The sequence below is a fragment of the Candoia aspera genome, chromosome 1 (assembly GCF_035149785.1).
Source record: "Candoia aspera isolate rCanAsp1 chromosome 1, rCanAsp1.hap2, whole genome shotgun sequence".
Taxonomy (NCBI): domain Eukaryota; kingdom Metazoa; phylum Chordata; class Lepidosauria; order Squamata; family Boidae; genus Candoia; species Candoia aspera.
In genome coordinates, this window is record NC_086153.1 from 27,762,885 (window position 1) to 27,779,405 (window position 16,521).

Below are 16,521 nucleotides of genomic sequence, written 5' to 3' on the forward strand. Positions count from 1 at the left end.
GTTCCGTGGTCTGTTCTTACTGTTGCTACTTGGTCGTTATACAGATACTTCAGGAGGCATACAAGATGACTTGGTATCCCCATACCGCTAAGAACTTGCCACAATTTGTTATGGTGCACACAGTCAAAGGCTTTAGAATAGTCAATAAAACAGAAATAGATGTTTTTCTGAAACTCCCTGGCTTTTTCCATTATCCATCGGATATTGGCAATTTGGTCCCTAGTTCCTCTGCCTTTTCTAAACCCAGCTTGTACATCTGGCAATTCTCGCTCCATGAATTGCTGAAGTCTACCTTGCAGGACCTTGAGCATTACCTTACTGGCATGTGAAATGAGTGCCACTGTTCGATAGTTTGAACATTCTTTAGTGTTTCCCTTTTTTGGTATGGGGATGTTAGTTGATTTTTTCCAATCTGATGGCCATTCCTGTGTTTTCCAAATTTGCTGGTATATAGCATGCATTACTTTGACAGCATCATCTTGCAAGATTTTGAACAGTTCAGCTGGGATGCCGTCGTCTCCTGCTGCCTTGTTATTAGCAATGCTTCTTAAGGCCCATTCAACCTCACTCTTCAGGATGTCTGGCTCTAGCTCACTGACCACACCGTCAAAGCTATCCCCGATATTGTTATCCTTCCTATACAGATCTTCCGTATATTCTTGCCACCTTTTCTTGATCTCTTCTTCTTCTGTTAGGTCCTTGCCATCTTTGTTTTTGATCATACCCATTTTTGCCTGGAATTTACCTCCAATGTTTCTAATTTTCTGGAAGAGGTCTCTTGTCCTTCCTATTCTATTGTCTTCTTCCACTTCCGCGCATTGCTTGTTTAAAAATAATTCCTTATCTCTTCTGGCTAACCTCTGGAATTTTGCATTTAATTGGGCATATCTCCCCCTATCACTGTTGCCTTTTGCTTTCCTTCTTTCTTGGGCTACTTCTAGTGTCTCAGCAGACAGCCATTTTGCCTTCTTGGTTTTCTCTTTCTTTGGGATGTATTTTGCTGCCGCCTCCTGAACAATGTTGCGAACTTCTGTCCAAAGTTCTTCCGGGACCTTATCTACTAAGTCCAGTCCCTTAAATCTATTCTTCACCTCCACTGTATATTCCTTAGGAATATTAGTGAGCTCATATCTAGCTGATCTGTGGGTCTTCCCTAATCTCTTTAGTCTGATCCTAAATTGTGCAATAAGAAGTTCGTGATCAGAACTACAGTCAGCTCCAGGTCTTGTTTTTACCGACTGTATAGATGACTGCTACCTTTGGCTGCAAAGGATGTAGTCAATCCGATTTTGGTGTTGTCCATCTGGTGAAGTCCATGTATAAAGCCGTCTCTTAGGTTGTTGGAAGAGAGTGTTCGTTATGCAGAGTGAGTTGTCTTGGCAAAATTCTATCAGCCTATGTCCTGCTTCATTTTGTTCTCCCAGGCCATGCTTACCTGTAATTCCAGGTGTCATTTGACTGCCCAACTTAGCATTCCAGTCTCCCGTGATGAAAATAACATCTCTTTTAGGCGTGTTGTCCAGTAGGTGCTGCAGATCCTCATAGAACTGCTCTACTTCAGCTTCTTCAGCATCTGTGGTTGGGGCGTATATTTGGATCACTGTGATGTTAGATGGCTTGCCCTGAATTCGAATTGAGATCATTCTATCGTTTTTTGGATTGTATCCAAGCACTGCTTTAGCCACTTGACTATTAATTATGAAGGCTACTCCATTTCTTCTGTGGTCCTCTTGTCCACAGTAGTAGATCTGGTGGTCATTTGATGTGAAGTGGCCCATTCCAGTCCATTTCAGTTCACTGATGCCCAAAATGTCTATCTTTAATCTTGACATCTCACCAATAACCACATCCAATTTGCCCTGGCTCACAGATCTTACATTCCAGGTTCCAATGGTGTGTTGATCCTTAGAACATCGGATTCGCCGTTCACCACCAGCACCGTCGGCCGCTAACCGTCCTTTCGGCTTTGAGCTAGCTGCGTCATCACGTCTGGGGCTAGTTGAACTCATCCTCTGTTCCTCCCCAGTAGCATTTTGACCATCTTCCAACCTGGGGGTCTCATCTTCCGATGGTATACCGACATATCTCTGGTTGTACTGATCCATTTAGTTTTCATGGCAAGAATACTGGGGTGGGTTGCCATTACCTTCCCATGGGATCGCATTTAGTCTGACCTCTCTGTCATGACCTTCCCGTCTTGGGTGGCCCTTCACGGTTTAGCTCATGGCATCATTGAGGTGCTCAAGCTCCAGCACCATGACAAGGTAACGATCCTTTGCTGAAGAAGAGAAGGTGATAAGTTACTAAAATTGTTTATACTTGTTATTATGAAGGGGGAAGTTTTTTCTTTATATATTTTTATTATTATTTTTTCTGCACTTTATTTTTTATTTTATTTTTTTGTATTAGATTTTATCTTTTTAATTGTGAGGTTTAATATAATTATTTTAAAAAATTTCTAAGCATCAGTCTTGCATTTCTTCCCCTACGAGGGGAATACCCTGTCGGCATTTCTTTTACGTTTTGAGAATTTAATGCCACTTTGTGAAGGGAGGCTTCTTATAAGTCTGTAGTGTTTCGATTGTAAGTAGGTATTCTAGCAAGTTTGTCACAGAAATACTGCTTGTTTCTTGGATTGCTTGGTCCTGGGATTGTTACAGCATTGGTAAGGAAATGCAATTATTGCTCTTGAGAAAGAAAGGGAGGCAAAAGTGCCTATTTTCCTCTTCATTCCACACACAAGGAAAGATGTTGGAAAACAAAAAGCTTCAAAATACAGAATAGAACAATGGAAAAGGAAAAGGGATAAGCAGGTGGGAATTGAAGAACTGACAGCTAAGATTAGATAATCAAAAATAATACAATTTTCTGAATACATGGGTGCCATAATTTGCAAACGCAGTGGTAGCTTGTAGCTTTCCACAGTAAGACACATGGAAAGCCATTAAGGTATTCTGTTTTGCTATAAAGGGCACTTTTTAACAGCTGTGTTGCAGCTATCACAAATGTTCCTGATAGTGCTAGATTTAGTATAGACATTGCATCTGCAAAAATAATCAAAAAAATGGCAGTAGTGGAAAGGGAACTTGAATCTGTTCAGAGGATATCTTTGCCTTATAGCTTGGATAAGAATGCTGAAAAATTGATTAAAAGATCTATTAGAATTTAACTGTTTCAGAAATAATTTAGAAAAGGCACCTTGCCTTTTTCCCCAAAAACTAAGGCTGCATAAAATTGTAGGCAGGTTACTGCATTCATACCCACTCACGTTCTAAAGCGTTTTAGAAAGCATCTGGAGCTCTGAACAGTCCTAAAAAAAAGTAGCAAATTCCAAGTAGTCAGATGGGTAAAATGTAATTTTGATAGCTTAAGAAGAGAAAATGTGAGTGCTTCTATTATTGCTTTAGAGGATTTCTACTTCTGTGTCTTTCCCAAAGCTTGCAAAATAGCTTACTTTATAACTGCTTAATAGTAACTGCTCATGGAAGAAATATATTTGATGAAAAATTATCCTAAAAGTCTTTGAGGGTTTATCGGTGTCCTAAGGAAACATAAGTGGAAGAGTAACGGCACATAAATTGATGCAAATAAATGCAGTCACCAATTAGGGACATTGTGAAACACATTTTGAATTACTTATCCAACTTTATCTGACTGGCATGGATAGATACAGTCTTGAACATTGATGACACTGAACTGTGTACTGATGCTGGGGGTTGAGAGTCTCAAGAGAACATGTTAGACAAGGAAAAGATGGGGCAGCAAGGGAGTCTTGGGAAGGAAGATACAGCTTCTCAAAAGATTGCTACTGACCAGACAGAGGACCTCCAAGAGCTGGATTAGGTTTTCAGACTGGAAGTTTCCCTTGCCCATGAATTTAGACATTTGTGCTCTTTCAGTTGTCAATTTAAAATTCCAGTTGTTTAAGTTTCACAAGTTCAGTTTCTTTGTCAAATTATGAGGTATAATGCTTCATTTTTATTAAGATTGCTATTATGCGAATGCAGGTATGTAAGATTGGTGCAACCTAATCGGCAGCTGATCATTTAGTATTTGTTTATAAAGCTGTTTACTATTACGTAATTATTGTTTACTGTCTTACAGGTATCAAAAAGTATGTTGTTGGCTTAATTATCAAGACCTCCTCTGATCCATCGTGTGTTGAAGTGAGTAAGAGATCCTTGGGGATTGGAGGATGGTCCTTGCTAATGAAATAGGATATACCTTAATTTCTTTCTCTCATCCTCTCCCTCCCCCCTCCTTAGAAAGAGAAAGTATACATTGGGAAGTTGAACATGATTCTTGTTCAGGTGAGTCAAGTTTCTGGTCTATGTATAGTATTGTAAGACTGGAGTCATAATCGTTCACTATATGTTTTTCATGTTTTGCAGATACTGAAACAAGAATGGCCAAAACATTGGCCAACATTCATCAGCGATATTGTTGGGGCCAGCAGAACAAGTGAAAGCCTTTGCCAGAACAACATGGTCATTTTAAAACTACTGAGTGAAGAAGTTTTTGATTTTTCCAGTGGACAGATAACTCAAGTGAAAGCCAAACATTTAAAGGACAGGCAAGTGATTAATATAAGGAGTATACCAGGGGTGGAGTCCTAAATTATAATGAAAGCCAAATCAAGTTCTCCATCTAATGTCAGGGAGACATGAGAAAGTGATATCAACTAAGATGCATTTTGTTGAGTTCTATTCCTTGATACCATTTATTATGCAAGGAGATGGGGATTCAAGGAGCCATCACTTCCCATTTCTTCTGTCACAGCCACTCTTATCTTCCTATGCTAAAGAAGATACATACCCAGACAACCCCATGTCATCTCATGTTTTCAAATGAGCTGCCTCATTTGAAAACATGAGATGACCCCTGCTGCATTTTGTTCAGAACATACCTTCCCACCTCAGGAATTGCTCTGCATCTTTGGTGAAGGTGCAGAATAGCATTTGGTGATTCTGCCAGTTTTATCTGTACCCTTGTTTTTTTTTAGGAAGAAAGGGGCTAGTAAGCTTCTTTAGATTAACAGCTGGAGATTGCCAATTTCTGATGGATGCAAATAGGCCGTTGAATTCATTTCTAATCACTGTCTTTGTTTTGAATATGTTTATAAGGATTTTGTATTATAAACCTCCTTTTGTTATTTAGCAGTGTTTTTATGTATCTTAAACCAATTTGTGCTATAAAAATTGAGCTCTAAAAAAACTTAAATAATCTTTACTTTATTCTTCCATTTGAATGGGTATTTTATTTGCAATAATATGACATGATAATTCAAACAGCTAGGAAATCCCTGCTGAAGGGCCCCTCGTGTCACTAGATGAAGTGGGGGTGGGCAAGATGGCAGGAGTTCTCTGTTGGGACTCTCCTTCTCAGTAACAGCTTGCCCATCCAGGGTGAAGATGGCTCCCATTCATGAGCTTCTGGATGCTTATAAAAACTTCATTATTCCAAAAAGGCTTTGGGGGACTGATTAGTATTAGTGTTATACACTGTTTGAATAAAGATAAAATATTAGTATGTCCACATACATTAAAAAAGAAAAATACTGTTCGTGGGGTGTACTTAGTTTTTCACATGAATGTAGCTTATATTTGGTTTAATGCATTAGTATTTATAAACCACCTAGAGTTTGTTAGGATTAAGGCGGTAGATAAACTGCATAATACTAAATGTGATTATTTTCTCTTGCTACTAGCATGTGCAATGAATTCTCACAGATATTTCAGCTGTGTCAATTTGTGATGGTAAGTTTAATAATATAATTGTTGTTTAAAAGGTACCACTTCACAGTATAGGTGGATTTGCTTATATATCATTTTATTAACAGGAAAACTCTCAAAATGCTCCTCTTGTTCATGCAACATTGGAAACTTTGCTTCGATTTCTCAACTGGATTCCACTGGGCTATATTTTTGAGACCAAATTAATCAGTACATTAATATACAAAGTGAGTATTTGCTATGCATGGATTAATTTACTGAGAGCAAAAATTAGATCTAGAGTGTACCTAATAAGCAAGATATTTGTTGCACTTAGTTGTTGTTTTTTCTTCTTCTGTAGTTTTTAAATGTTCCTATGTTCCGAAATGTCTCTTTGAAGTGCCTGACAGAAATTGCTGGTGTCAGTGTCAGTCAGTATGAGGAACAATTCGTCACACTCTTTACTTTAACCATGATGCAGTTGAAACAGGTAACTTTAACATTCAACTATGTGATCTTTTTATTTGCTCGTTAAATGGGTAGCAAGTTTGTTTCCTTGTATTTGTCCTCCTCACATTGAACAAGCTGCTCTTGGCTTCTCTAAAAGCACTTTTTCACCAGAAGCCTTTTCTTACCAGAAACTGCAAAAGGATTAATACACAAATTACCCATTAATAACTGTACAACACTTTGATTTCCTGTATGGGCTTGAGGTTTTACAAAGTGTCCCAGACCATCTGCTTGGATAGAAGAGAAGCAAATGTCCCTGTCCTGTGATTTTGTTCTTCGGGGACCCCTTTTAGTCATGGTTCTGCTTTGGGCTGTTGCAGGTGCTATTCATAAACCAAACCTTCATAGCTAGCAAGTATTTCCTGAAGATTCTACAGGATGATCAGTTAACTGAAACATAAGAGCATTATGTCATTTTAGTTAAATAATCAGAAATTCATTTGTGTTGGTGCATGCAGACTTAGTTTATTTATTCACTTTGTTTGCATGCCATTCACTCCCGAAGGCTCTGGGTGGCTAACCCTGACAACATATAAAATAATGATCCCCCAAATATATATATATATACACACACACACACACACACATAAATATAAATATAAATATAAAAATCAAAGAAGATAAAATATATATACATACATACACATACATATATATAAATATAAATATAAATATAAAAATCAAAGAAGATAAAAACCGAAAAATAGAAATGCCATGTGCCTGTGAACCCCAGTCCCAATTAGAACACCCACTTCCTGTGCAAGTAGAGAAAGGGTTTACAATTTTACTAAAACCTAAGAGGGACAGAGCTGATTGAATCTCTGCCAGGAGGGAGTTCCAAAGAGCAAAAAGGCTACTGAAAACGCCCACTGCCAGGCAACAATACCATAGGGATGGGACTGGGACGGGGAGGTGGAAGTTGCCCCTTTTTTACTTGCTTGTATGGCCAGATGAATACAGGGGGAGGCAGTCCCTCAGATAACCAAATCTGGAACCATATCAGGCCTTAGGTGATAACCAGCACCTTGAATTGCACTCAGAAGCCAGCTGGCAACCGATGGAGGTACTGAAGTAAGGAGGCTACCTAAGCTTATTGGGACACATCCATCACTGCCTAGAACACCATATTCTGCATCAGCTGTAGCTTCTAAATGTTCTTTAAGGACAACTTTCCATATAGTGCATTGCAGCAGTCCAAGTGGAAGGTGACTAAGGCATGAGTAACTGTAAGCAGGGCTTCTCAATCCAGGAATAGTCATAGCTGGCACACATGATGTAGCTGTGCAAAAGCCCTCTTGGCCACAACTGCCACCTATTTCTTGAGTAGGACCTGTGAGTCCAGGAGGGCACCCAGATTGTGTACTCTGAGCAGGGGAGTACAGCCCTGCCAAATATGAAGCTATCCTGGAATTATTTGACCCATGGACCCTAAGCTACTCATCTTGGAAAGATTCAGTCTGAGTCTGTTCTTCCCTCACCAGACACTGACAGCTACCAGGCCCTGGGTCATCACTTCCACTGAATTTATTTTATTTATCAAATTATGACCACCCATCTCCCCCCAAGGAGGGACTCTGGGCTGTTTACAACAAAAACTAAATTAAAACAGTACAATATAAAACTATACAATAAATATAAATACACAATAAAATACAAGTAAGATAAAAACCAGATGGCTAAAAGTTCTCAATGAATCTGCAAGTAAAACAGGGCCCTTCTAGGGAGCTAGCCATCCCCAAGAGTGACCGCTCTCCTTCCTACCCCAGGCAAGATGGCAAAACCGGGTTTTCAATTGCTTGCGGACGTCCAAGAGCAAAGGGGCCTATCTCACCTCTGGGGGAAGAATGTTCCAAAGGGCAGGCGCTGCTGCAGAGAAAGCACATCCACTTTCTTGGGACTCACAGACTCAAAATAATCCCACTTAAAGGCAAGACCCCAGTCATCTCTAAGGCTGCTGTCCAGCTGGATTACCCATTTGGCCAAGGGTTAAGATGCATAACTGGATGTCATCAGCATATTGATAATATTGGACCCTTTCCTAACCAATGGCATCCTCAGGAATTTCATATAGATGTTAAAAAGGCGTAAAGAAAGTAGAGGTCCCAGAGGCATTCCACAGAGTAGGGCTATCTGGGCAGATCTCTCCACAACTGATCGGAACTGCCCTGTCAGGAGGAAGCAGAACTACAGCAGAATAGTGCCCCTCACCCTAGTCACTTGGAGACAGTCCAGAAGGATACCATGGTAGATGGTATCAAAAGCCATCAAGAGGACCAGGAGGGTTGTGCCTCCTCAATCCTGGTCTCTCCACAGGTCATCATCAAACATGACCAGTATAGTTTCTTTGATGTCTCATGACCTGAAACCTGAGTGCCAGGAGTCTAAATAATCTGTTTCCTTTTGAGTTCTTTGCAGTTGAAGGGACTAATTTCTCTAAAAGGAAGGTTGCTGATAGGTCGAAAGTTGTCCAGAACAGACTGAGCAAAGGCTTTTTGAGCAGGGGGCTCATTACAGCTTGCATCAGTGGTGACAGAAACATCCCTCATTTAAAGAAGCATTGATTACTGATTAGATGCAATCTCCTGCCAGCTCATGGAAGGCCTTAACCACGAGGGTCCCATCCACTTTCTTGGGACTCACAGACTCAAAATAACCCCACCTAAGGCAAGACCCCAGTCATCTCTATGGGTGCTGTCCAGCTGGAGTCCAGCTCCTTTCAAACCTGAGTGGTTTTGTCTGCCAAATGCTGCAAGAGTTCTTCACAGTGATTCTTCAAATGGTCTTGATGAATATCCTTCTGTAGAAGGGAAGGAGTCACCTTAAAAGGGCCAAAGGGCAGCATTAAGCCAGTGCTATAACGGTAGCAAAATATTCCTTTTTGCTGCTCAAATCGCCCCTGTATGTATATGCGCCAACATAAGCTTGTACTAGAGTCTGATTAGACTGAAGATGGGTCTTCCTCCAGTGACTTTCTAGGCATTTCTGCCACTTCCTCTTCCTAAGCTACTCAGTAAGCCAGTGGGCTGCAATGAGTCTTCAAACAAGGAGATGCCCCTGCAGCACAATCCAGTCCAGCACTTTTGGAGACCCGTTTATTCCAGTGGGCACCCAGAATCTCAGCCAAAATGCCCACCAAATTCCCCAAAAGCCCCCTGAAAAACCACAAGATCCATAAGGTGTCTTCAGCAGACTGATCTAACAGGTACTTTTCTGCTGCAGAGGGGGAGTCATGCCATAAAATTTCATAGCATAGTGTGTGGTCTTTCCTGTGTCAGGTCCATGGTTTTGATGGCAGCCATAAATTCCTGAGCCATTCTAGACCCCTTGCTGAAGAAAGGTAGGTTTAAGTCCCCCAATGCTGCTATCTGGGGAAACTCCACCATCACAAAATTAGGTTAAGCAAGCTCAGGGATCGTATTGTACAGTAGGGAGAGTAGTGCATAAGCAGCAAACCCAACTGCCCTCTCTGGCCCAGCCCAGTTTACTTCCAATTATCTGTGGAGTAGCACATCTTGAGTCTCCCAGATTATAACAGCTGCCCTCCTAAGAACTGCATCTAGTGTGAATCTCAAAAACCAGGTAAACAGATTTCCAATGGAAGAACATCCTTGTTCACCCAGGTTTCAGTAATACAAGTTAGAGTATAAAGAGTACATCTGAACAGTTACTCTGTTCAAAGTCAGCCGTATTGCTATATTTCTGAATAGTATGCCACATTCAGCTGAAAATATATGTGGGACTTGCAAGTGGACTGAAATTCCATTCCTCTGAGCTGAACTATTTATGGCTTCAATCCAAAGAAAAGTAAATCAGAATATTTAAGTGAAGCTTTGTAACAATAAGTGTGAAAGAGTTTTGGTTGTTTTGTTTTGATACTGGCACTTGGTTAACCAGAGAAGTTAACTTATTTGGATTATTTGAGAACAAGCTATTCTAAATATAGCATGGAAGTCTAGTCTTATGTACGGATGAGACTATTCATAAGTTTCTCAGATGCAAGTTGCATAGGAAGTATCTTATAACTCTAGGGCAGCCTTTCTCAACTGGAGTTCCATGGGAGATCATTATTAAAAAAAAAAAAAAGACATCATTTTTTGAACTTCATGCACCATGCAATGCTAGCACTCAAATTTTAATGCTCTGAAACTCAGTCACTAGCCTGCTGTTATTGTTGTAAACATTGTAAAATGTGGATTGTGGATTAGAAGTGAAGTATTGTAAAGCTTCTATGTTTTTTGCAAATTTTATATAAGGGTACACTGAGACCAGAAAATCATTTCAGGGATTCCTCCAAGATAAAAGGTTGAGAAAGGCTGCTCCAGGGAATAAATACAATGTAAAATCATTGTTTATGTATACTTTATAATGTCAGATACAAAAAATAGAAACGATTATTGGCAGGACTTCCTGTTCAAGATTATAATTATATTTTACTTTCTTAGATGCTTCCTTTGAACACCAATATTCGACTAGCATACTCCAATGGAAAAGATGATGAACAGAATTTCATTCAGAATCTCAGCTTGTTTCTCTGTACCTTTTTAAAAGAACACGGTCAACTTATAGAAAAACGTTTAAATCTGAGAGAAACGTTAATGGAAGTAAGTTCCTTGTTTAGTCACATCTGTGTCAAATTGAAGATTTGGAGGACAAATATCAAGACTTGCTTTGTTAATTAGATCAGTTTACTTATTTCTATTCCATTTTAGATTGTGTTCTCTGTATCTCATTGGTTTGGTTAAAAGTACATTGGGAGCTTGGAGTCAACCATGACAGCAGTCTAACTTAAATTAGGAAACCTCATAAATCTATGCCTCAAATATTCCTCTGTCAACTTGTCAATTGTTCCAGTCCAGCTATTTATGTTCTGCCTGATCAGTGCAGATACTATAACTGCTGCATAAGAAATTTTAAGAAACTTAAAAAAAAAACCTGGCTATTGCCTTTTTCTTTTTTTAAGCATTTTGGTCTCTTGAGTGTTTCAGGGGGCATGATGAAGTAACGCTGACATGTGAGTAGGGTCAAAATGTTGGACTGTTCTTTTGTGGTTTGGAGGGGGGGTGAAAGGTGAAAACATCATTTAACCTCACATTATAAGAATTCAGCAGTTTGTAGGAAAAGATATGAAAATTACACAAAAGCCATGTTGCTGTCAAATTTTAGAGGCAAAATCTGGGACTGCAAATTGGAAGCTGATGGGGCTATATGCAGCTGGTGACATGTTTGGGGATGTTTCTTGTTGGACCAGGATAAGGGAGGTGTGACTCTCCTAGTCATGTCTGATTTCTCTGGTTTTGATACTATCAGTCATGGAATCCTATTGGACCATCCCTGGGAGTGGGAGGCACTGTGCTACCCTTTTTTCTAGGGACAGTTCCAGATGGTGTTGGTAGAGGGGGCAGTTGAGCCTAAGGCTCTTGCTTTGTGTAGTTTCAGGGATCCACACGTTCCCTACTTCTATTGAATATCCGCATGAGGCCATTAGGTGAGGTCATCTGATAGCATGAGGTCAGATATCAAGATGCAGATGTTGCCAGTTATGTGTCTTGACCTCTGGCCAACTAGGTGATGCTGCTGTTCTGTCCCATTGCTGGTGGCTGTTAGATTCTGGATGGGGAGGAATCAGTTTAATGCTGACAAGACCAAATAATTTTCATTCAAGCACCTTATATTTCTGGGGATTCTCCATCTTTATTGATGGAACTGCACTTTCCTAGACAGATTTTGTGCATGATTTGGGGGTCCTCCTGCAAGCTTTTACTCAACAAGCAAATGGTGACTAGAAGAGTGAGAGTGTTTGCATAGATTCATCTGGTGCACAATCAGGAAGCCCTTCTCATGTCACTCTAGCCTTAATCACCTCTCGCTTGGACTATCCTACATGGGGTTGCTCTTGAAGACCACTTGGAAGCCAGAGCTTAGTCCAAAATGAAGTGGCACAAATAGTGAAGAGCATACCACATAATTTATTTTATTTATATATCACATTTACATCCCACTGCAGTCATATGCAGGCTCTGAACTCTGGTTATCTGCTGGCTTCTGGGTGCAGTTCAAGGTGTTAGCTACTACCTATAAAGCTCTTCATGGCTCAGGGCCTAGAAACTTACAAGACTGCCATTCTCCAACTAAGTGATGCCATGTTATGGGACTTCAGAGATGAACCTTCTCTGTGGCTGCCTCTCCATTCTGGAAATAGCATTCTTCACAAAATCTGCACAGGACCTGGGGCAGATTGATTTGTTTCCCCAACATGGTTTCATATTGCTTGTATTACTGTTATTTTTTCCTGTCTGTTGTTTTAAATTGCATTCATTTAATGTTGTACATTATCTAGATGCACTTTGGTGATTGGGCAGCTTATACATAAATAACTTGATTGATTGATCGAATCCGCCTACCCTGATTTATAAAGCGCCTCACCCAAACATGCCCCGTGTTCTTTTTTTTCTGTTGCTATTAGTGGTCAGTGTTGATAAACCATTAACTCCTTTTGTGGTTGGTGCAGGTTTCTGGAAAAGTAAATACAGATAGATTAGAGCAGAAACTGCCTTTCCTATCCACTTGCTTCATCCATGGCATTATGCAATCTCATGCAATAACTTAGATGACAAAACAAAGATTAAAAATGTTGGAATTCTATGAGACTTTAGTGTTCTCAGTTTCAACAACTTTTTGGTTTTCTTTTTGCAGAGGGTACAGGTACAATTTCAGAGTAGGTTCCCAAATATTTAATCATTTTAGGTATATTTTAAAAATAATCCTTGAGCAATTCTTTATAAATATTTTATTAATTAAGCTCCAAAATAAATTTATATTAGGCTCTCCATTACATGTTGCTGGTATCCGAAGTGGAAGAAACTGAAATCTTCAAGATTTGTCTAGAGTATTGGAATCATCTGGCTGCTGAATTATACAGAGAGAGTCCATTTTCAACATCAGCTTCTCCATTGCTATCGGGCAGTCAGCATTTTGATGTTCCCCCCAGGAGACAACTTTATTTGCCTGTTCTGTCTAAGGTAATAGTAATCTCCAGTTTGCTTATACTTTCTGTACGTATGTAAGAGTTCACTGCAGTACCCCTATGCAGGGGATTGGGGTTATTTGATTGGTCTACCCCAGGCATCTACTGGACCCAGTTGGGTTTCAGAGAGCACATGGGATTGTCACTGAGGCTCTGATACAAAGTTCATCTAAGGCCTTGATCATTGCTTGGAATGAGGCGCCAATGACTTTAGATTGGATTGCATATATGCGGACTTTTGTTGTGCACAGACCCGGTGTGTCCCCTGGTTTACAGAGGACCTCCGGAGAGTGAAGCAGCAGAAGAGATGCCTAGAGAACGTCTGGAGGAAAGCTAGTAGTGAATCTGGCTGGGCACAGGTAAGTGCCTCCACTAGGGCCTACCATGTGGAAATAAGAGTGATGAAACATGTCTTCTTTTCACTCTTACTGCAACCTCTGAGTGTCGGCCATTGGCCCTGTTCAGAGGTCAGAAGGGGCTGGGGAGTACCTGTAGGGTCACTATGAAGACTATTCTCAACATATTGTGGATAAAATCTCTCAGATTTGCTCCAGCTGGGCACGCCCTATCAGGTGACTGTGATGTTATCAATCTATCTGTTGATCACAAGGAAGTGGACAGGATTCTTGATCCTTTTTTATTTTTAATAAATTTTATTAAGTTTCAAGAGAAGAGTAAAAACTACAAAGAAGGAAAAAAGAACTAAAAAGGTACAAAAACACAGGATAATTTTTTTTCAAATTTACAAAAAGATGTGGCTTTTGACTTTAAACAGCAAGGATATACAAAAATTTCCATAATCAATCTCTCACTCTATATTAAGCCAAAACACCACATTATTTCTATAAATCATTCCACTTGGGCACATAATAAAAATCACTAAGTACAGTTACTCCTCCCCTTATATTAAAATTTTAAAAATTCACATAAACCTCCTAAACATCTTTCTCCCCTCCAAAAGATAACACATATTTAATTATTCCCTTCCTACATCTATTCTATACATTTCTGTTTACTAAAATAAGAAATTAAAAAGCACATAGATTGTCTGCTATTATACTTGATAATACAACAGTTTTAATAATCTTAATATACCGAAAAAACAATTTGATTTAACCTTAAATCAAATCCTTAAAACCATCCAAAGAAACACGTTTAACCTTAATAATCGTAATCCAAATCTTTAAAGGCAAATGACAGTCAAACCCTTAAAGCAAACCAAACAGACATTCTTTAACCCTTATCCCACTTCAGAATAAACCAGAGCATTTACATATGCCCACAATGTGCACAGAGCTTTTCTCTTGAAAGAATCAAACAGCCCAATTGACCCCCTTAAAGATTCCAGGTTCTTTTCATGGCATTCCACCAGAAGATCAATTTTACTTCTGGCTTGCAGATCATTCTCTCCCGTAGATTTCTCCAAGTCCACTATCCAATCTTCATCCAGCATCTTGAAAAAAATCCGAATCTCAGTCTTTAAAAAAACCTTTCTATCGCTCTTAAATTCCTCAGTTTCATCTACCACATTCCCAACCTGATGGCACATTTTAAATCCCATATTTTCCACAATGTCCCAAATATCTTGCATAAAAGCTTGATAAAAGTCAGAAAAAGTCTGTTTAAGATCTCCATGTCTCACGCAGTAGATTATGGTACCCCCTAGGAGCTTAACCAGCAAAAGTCCGATTCAGCATGTAGAAGAATGCTACTATCTTCAAATTTAATACAAAAATAGTAACAGGAAGACAATAGTTTACTCTCAATCCTCCTTTATATTTGGAAGGAGAACAAAACCCAAAACTTAAAAAAAAAAATTTTTTTTTAAGAAGTAATCCGAAAAATAATGATAAGCACCAAGAGAGCCAGCTTCTCCTTGTAGAAAGCCTCTCTTGGGGTACATATACTTTAAAAAAATGCAAATTTGGTGATCTAGAAATGGGGTGGCTGGTCTTAGTGTCTATTTAAGGCTACAGCACAGTTTGGAAAGTGATGACGGCCCTGCCTCCCAACTAGCTCTTACCAGTCAAACACGAAATGCTGTTTGCAATCTTCTGGCTGCAAGCAGCCATCCATAGTACGGATGAAGTGATTTCAGGTGTTTTCCTTTATTCAGAAAGCATTTCTGGGCTTCAGGAGAACCTGCCTGAGCCCAAAAAACGTTGCCATGTTGTCAGCTAAGCCCGCAGGCACAGCTGCTCAGTCCGCCATTTCCCATTGGAAGCCTCCAACAGGATTCTTGGTCCTGTGGATGTGGCCATCCATGTTTTGCTCCTCTATGCTCCTTCTGGCTGGTCAAGCTTCTCCAGGGAAGGGGTGTGTGGGGGGATCCATGCAGTGATGAATGCTTCCTTGAGAGGGGGGATGCTCCTACCAGTTCTGAAAGAGGTGGTGGTCCTCCTCACCTTAAGAAATCATCACTGGATCTCACAGATCTGGACAATTTTCATCCAGTCTTCAGCTTTCTGTTCTTGGGGAACGTTTTTGAAAACGTGGGTTGTCCTATAGCTCGAAAGCGTCCTGGAGGAAGCAAATTATCTACCCCCTTTGGTTCAGGTTTCAGACCAGGATTCAATACAAGACAGCTTTGGTTGTGCTTGTTGATGACCTGTGGCAGGATGGGGGGTGTGGTCAACCTCTCACCAGCTTTCCATACCATCAACCATGGTATCCTTCTCGACCAGCTTAGAGGGTACAGAGTGGGGGTTTTGTGGTGGTTCTTCTTCCTCCAGGGCTGGTTCAAGTCGGTAATGGTGGAGGCAGGGAGCAACCTAGTCCTAGACCTCTCCTTTGTGTGGTGCCCTAGGGTTTTCCCTTCTCTTTTTTTAACATTTGTATGAAACCACTGGGGAAGTCATCTGCCAGCATGGGATGCAGTATTATCAGTTTGCTAGTGATACGCAGTTGTATACCTCTGCCCCAGCTGCCCAAATTAAATTGTCACGATTCTGTCCTGGTGTACGGAGGCTTCGGGTTTCTGCTTAGGAAAGAACAGGCTTTGGCTCAACCCTATTGTGATCTAGTAGCAGTGGGTTTCTGGCCATAGAGGTCCAGGAACTGGAGAGATTTTATCTTTGACTCTGGATGGTGATTCGCTATTTCACTTGGATTCAGTGTACAGTTGGGGTTGGGACAAGATGAGTAGAATTCCCAATTGAAGAGATATAATATATTTAGTCCTGCAAGTCATTTAATTTTAGTTTGCTTTAGTGTTGTTTATCTTTGTATTTTTATTTCATGATTCTGTATATGGCTCAGAGTCTTTGTTTTTGTAGT

At 40.0% G+C, this 16,521-nt stretch overlaps 1 protein-coding gene across 4 annotated transcripts in view; it reads left to right on the forward strand.

The window, feature by feature from the left end:
* XPO1 (exportin 1) overlaps window positions 1–16,521 on the forward strand; it is a 66,344-nt gene that overhangs the window by 23,869 nt on the left and 25,954 nt on the right. For all 4 annotated transcript variants that reach the window (XM_063301039.1, XM_063301047.1, XM_063301061.1 and 1 more), the window contains 8 exons: window positions 4,105–4,166; window positions 4,266–4,310; window positions 4,392–4,573; window positions 5,708–5,756; window positions 5,840–5,959; window positions 6,073–6,201; window positions 10,664–10,822; window positions 13,043–13,240. In XM_063301039.1, coding sequence (XP_063157109.1) covers window positions 4,105–4,166; window positions 4,266–4,310; window positions 4,392–4,573; window positions 5,708–5,756; window positions 5,840–5,959; window positions 6,073–6,201; window positions 10,664–10,822; window positions 13,043–13,240 — 944 coding nt within the window. The remainder of the gene's footprint in view (window positions 1–4,104; window positions 4,167–4,265; window positions 4,311–4,391; window positions 4,574–5,707; window positions 5,757–5,839; window positions 5,960–6,072; window positions 6,202–10,663; window positions 10,823–13,042; window positions 13,241–16,521) is intronic.